The sequence below is a fragment of the Cyprinodon tularosa genome, unplaced genomic scaffold (genome assembly GCF_016077235.1).
Source record: "Cyprinodon tularosa strain WSP-4 unplaced genomic scaffold, ASM1607723v1 ctg127, whole genome shotgun sequence".
Taxonomy (NCBI): Eukaryota; Metazoa; Chordata; class Actinopteri; order Cyprinodontiformes; family Cyprinodontidae; genus Cyprinodon; species Cyprinodon tularosa.
This window is the reverse complement of record NW_024038081.1, coordinates 1275582-1278669: the sequence shown is the minus strand read 5'-3', so window position 1 is coordinate 1278669 and position 3088 is coordinate 1275582. Positions and strand designations below refer to the sequence as shown.

At 38.6% G+C, this 3088-nt stretch overlaps 1 protein-coding gene across 3 annotated transcripts; it reads left to right on the top strand.

Moving 5' to 3' along the window:
* Positions 1 to 830: 830 nt before the first annotated feature.
* On the top strand, positions 831 to 2044 carry LOC119777768 (zinc finger BED domain-containing protein 4-like). 3 transcript variants are annotated; one of them, XM_038276773.1, is made up of 5 exons: positions 832 to 990; positions 1182 to 1228; positions 1312 to 1451; positions 1546 to 1703; positions 1781 to 1904. In XM_038276773.1, the coding sequence occupies exons 1-4, from the start codon at positions 971 to 973 to the stop codon at positions 1654 to 1656; spliced, it is 318 nt and encodes a 105-aa protein (XP_038132701.1). In that variant the 5' UTR covers positions 832 to 970; the 3' UTR covers positions 1657 to 1703; positions 1781 to 1904. The 3 variants fall into 3 exon arrangements, 2 of the variants coding, with proteins under 2 accessions (XP_038132701.1, XP_038132700.1); XR_005279963.1 differs by lacking the exon at positions 1781 to 1904 and having other exon boundaries at positions 831 to 990; positions 1108 to 1228; positions 1546 to 1702; XM_038276772.1 differs by lacking the exons at positions 832 to 990; positions 1182 to 1228 and having other exon boundaries at positions 1235 to 1451; positions 1781 to 2044.
* Positions 2045 to 3088: the final 1044 nt, after the last annotated feature.

Here is a 3088-nt window from a genome sequence, read left to right as displayed (position 1 = left end):
ATTACAAACGATCAGACACTCGCACACACAAACGTCAGTGAAATTCAGAGGTCCAGAGAACTCCTTTGAGTCAAAACCGTGCAGCTGCAAAATCTGTAAGTCTGCGTTTACAGAAGCTTATCACAAGGATGTGCTGCACCTCACTTTGAACATTATTGTTTATTGTTTGAGCAGACACAGTTTGATATGCAAAAGTAAGGAAAACTAAAGACTTTATGCTTTTCATGTTTTGATATTTATCTTCTTTGGGGTTCAGAAGAGCACAGATCTAAAGAAAATGAGATATATACTAATTCTAGGAGAAAAAAACAATCCTATATACTGCTTTTATCAAAAAAGACATTTTTCCTCTACTATTGCTCTCATTTTCAAGGTAAATGCTGTGTATTTTAGTTTGGCTCACTTCCAGACTACATTCATTAGGTGCGCCAGGGTGGGGTCAGTGTTGTTTTTCTTTTGTTTTAAAATGGGGGCACAGGTGAAAAAGAGCATAAAACAAAAAAACAGGGCTATCGTTTTTAACTTTATTAAATGAACCGCAGAACCAGAAGCCTTGGAGCTGAACTGAACCTTTGTTCAGCTCCAAAAACCAACTGAGACACAAAATTTCTGTCACGATTTGGTGGTGTTGGTTAGAGGACCCAAATGCAGAGATGAGTAGGTTGAGATGAATAAAGTGATTTAATAGGTAAACAGTAGTGATGGGTCGGGCAACACCGATGCGTCGGCGCATGTGTCGGTCTCATAGAGCGAAACCTGTGTCGACGTGTGTATCGCTACGGAAAAGTCACGTGACCGAAACAGTTCCTGCATCGGTCACGTGACCGATGTTTCGAACTGATTGACAAACCTTTATAAGGATGCGCATCTGCCAAAACAATCTTGCGTGTTTTGCGAATATAAAATTCATCAAAAATTATGGAGCTTCCTCAAGCAAAAAGAACGGTTTCTGCCGTGTGGGACCACTTTGATGTCATTTCGGAAAATAAGGTATTTGTTTTAATTTCCTTGTTTCATCCTGTTCCTCTCAGAGTTTCCACTTGATTTTCTGAGTAGAAATTCATTTCAAAGTGACCTTTAGTTTACTGTTCGTGTTATTTTCTGCAGGTTAAATGTCGCAATTGCTCAACAGAGCTTGCATATTTAAATAACAGCACCTCCTGAATGCTGAGGCATTATAGGGCCAAGCATGAGAGTGAAATCCATGATACACCCATGATGAACTCAGGTATACAGGTATTTTACAACTTACTGACTTTGTTTTATTGATAATTCTGAATAATTTACACTTTCTCATTTTTAACCATCAAGCTTCCAGGAAGCAGATGCTTGATGAGGCTGTGCTTAATTTCATTGTAAAGGACTGCCAGCCCCTCGCTGTTGTGGAGAATGAAGGCTTCAGGGAGCTGCTTCAGCTCCTGGAGCCCTCATATGTTTTGCCAACCAGAAAGGTTTGTGTGGAAATTATCTAAAGTGGTAGTTTATTCATCAAATTTATTTTAAATATATTGATTTTCTTCTGGTTTGACTTGGTGTGGTTTTCAGACCATCAAACAACTGTTGGCCAAAAAGTACGAGGAGGAACGGGAACGAGCGAAAATGGAAGTACAGCAGGCTGCGGACAGAATGTGCCTCAATAGTTGGAAGCTCAAATGAGCCCCGGCCGGGAACATCTTCACAACAGCTGTCTGCCCCCACTTCAGGCATGATATTGAGCATCATTTCTTTGTTGTTTGTAAATCATGTACTAAAATACTATTTTATTTTATTTTTTTTTAAGATGACCTTTGGGAACATTTTGATCTCGAAGTGGGGAGGCAGACCAAAAGTGCCACAGCTGATGCCATCCTTGAGGTGCAGAGATACATGGCAGAGGGCAATATTGCGAGGTCCCAGGATCCTCTTTTATATTGGAAAAACCAAAGGACGGTTTATCCAAACTTCTTCCGCCTGGCCTTAAAATTTTTGTGCACTCCAGCTTCATCTGTGCCGTGTGAGCGGGTGTTTTCCACAGCTGGAGAATTAATATAAAAAAAGCGTAACAGACTGAATTTCAAAACGTTGCAACAACTTATTTTTTTTAATAAAAAATTGTAAAAAAAATACCAGTGAACAAGCATCTTCATTTACTACATGTTTACTTAGAGATTATTACATTATCATGCAGGTTCTCATTATTCATTGACTGTGTCTAAAATATCAAATATGTTTTAATAATAATACAATGCATCATACAATGAATTGCATCATATTAGTGTATATAATAGGTCATCAAATCAGTGTCAGTTAACTCTGTCAACTAGGTTGCCTGTAGGGATTTTTAATGTCCAGCAGGTGTCAGTATTCAGTGACACAGTATCAACACAGTATCAATACAGTTTGGTAATGTGTCGAAACGTTTCATGACGCCTCATCAACCCATCACTAGTAAACAGGCTCTGAGGCAGGAGTCAAAAATCCAACAAAATACCTCACAAGACAGGAGTCAAAAAATCCAACAAAAATATCCTAAGAACCAGAATCTAAGAGTCATCAGGGAAAAAGCAAAAACTAAGAACCAGGAAGAGACAAGGAAGGAACGACAAAGAACTGACCAGAGGTTTGATGAGAAGTAAGACGAGGATCCAGCAAACAAGAACTGAAGAGGGAGTTTTTTTAAAGGGGACAGAGACAAGGAGAGAGCTGACGAGGAAATTGGCAACAGGTGCTGGCAGCACAGAGAAAACAGCAAGGGAGGACAGAGCAGAGAACAGAGCGAGGGATAGAGGACACAAGAGGGCAGCAGAGGACAACAAATGGAAAACCTGGAGGACAGGAACTAACAAGAAAACAACAAAATAATAATTAGACATTAAAACAGAAGCAAAGTAAGACTGAATACTCTAAATAAACATAACAAAACCAAGACTGTGACAATTTCATGTCCATGTCCTTTCTTTCAATTTAAATTTGATGTTATTTCAATTGAAGATTGATGTATTTCACTGTTAATTTCACTTAATCTAAAATTAAAATTCTTTAACCACAGAAGGATAAAACTAATTAAATAATTAACTGTAAAGTCCATAGTGATGGTGTTGACCACACT

Excerpts from the sequence above, each read along its gene's own strand:
- LOC119777768 (XM_038276772.1), top strand. The coding sequence starts at position 1,390 with ATGAAGGCTTCAGGGAGCTGCTTCAGCTCCTGGAGCCCTCATATGTTT. Across the intron at positions 1,452-1,545 it reads ATGTTTTGCCAACCAGAAAG|ACCATCAAACAACTGTTGGC; the intron begins GTTTGTGTGGAA and ends TGTGGTTTTCAG. Across the intron at positions 1,704-1,780 it reads GCTGTCTGCCCCCACTTCAG|ATGACCTTTGGGAACATTTT; the intron begins GCATGATATTGA and ends TTTTTTTTTAAG.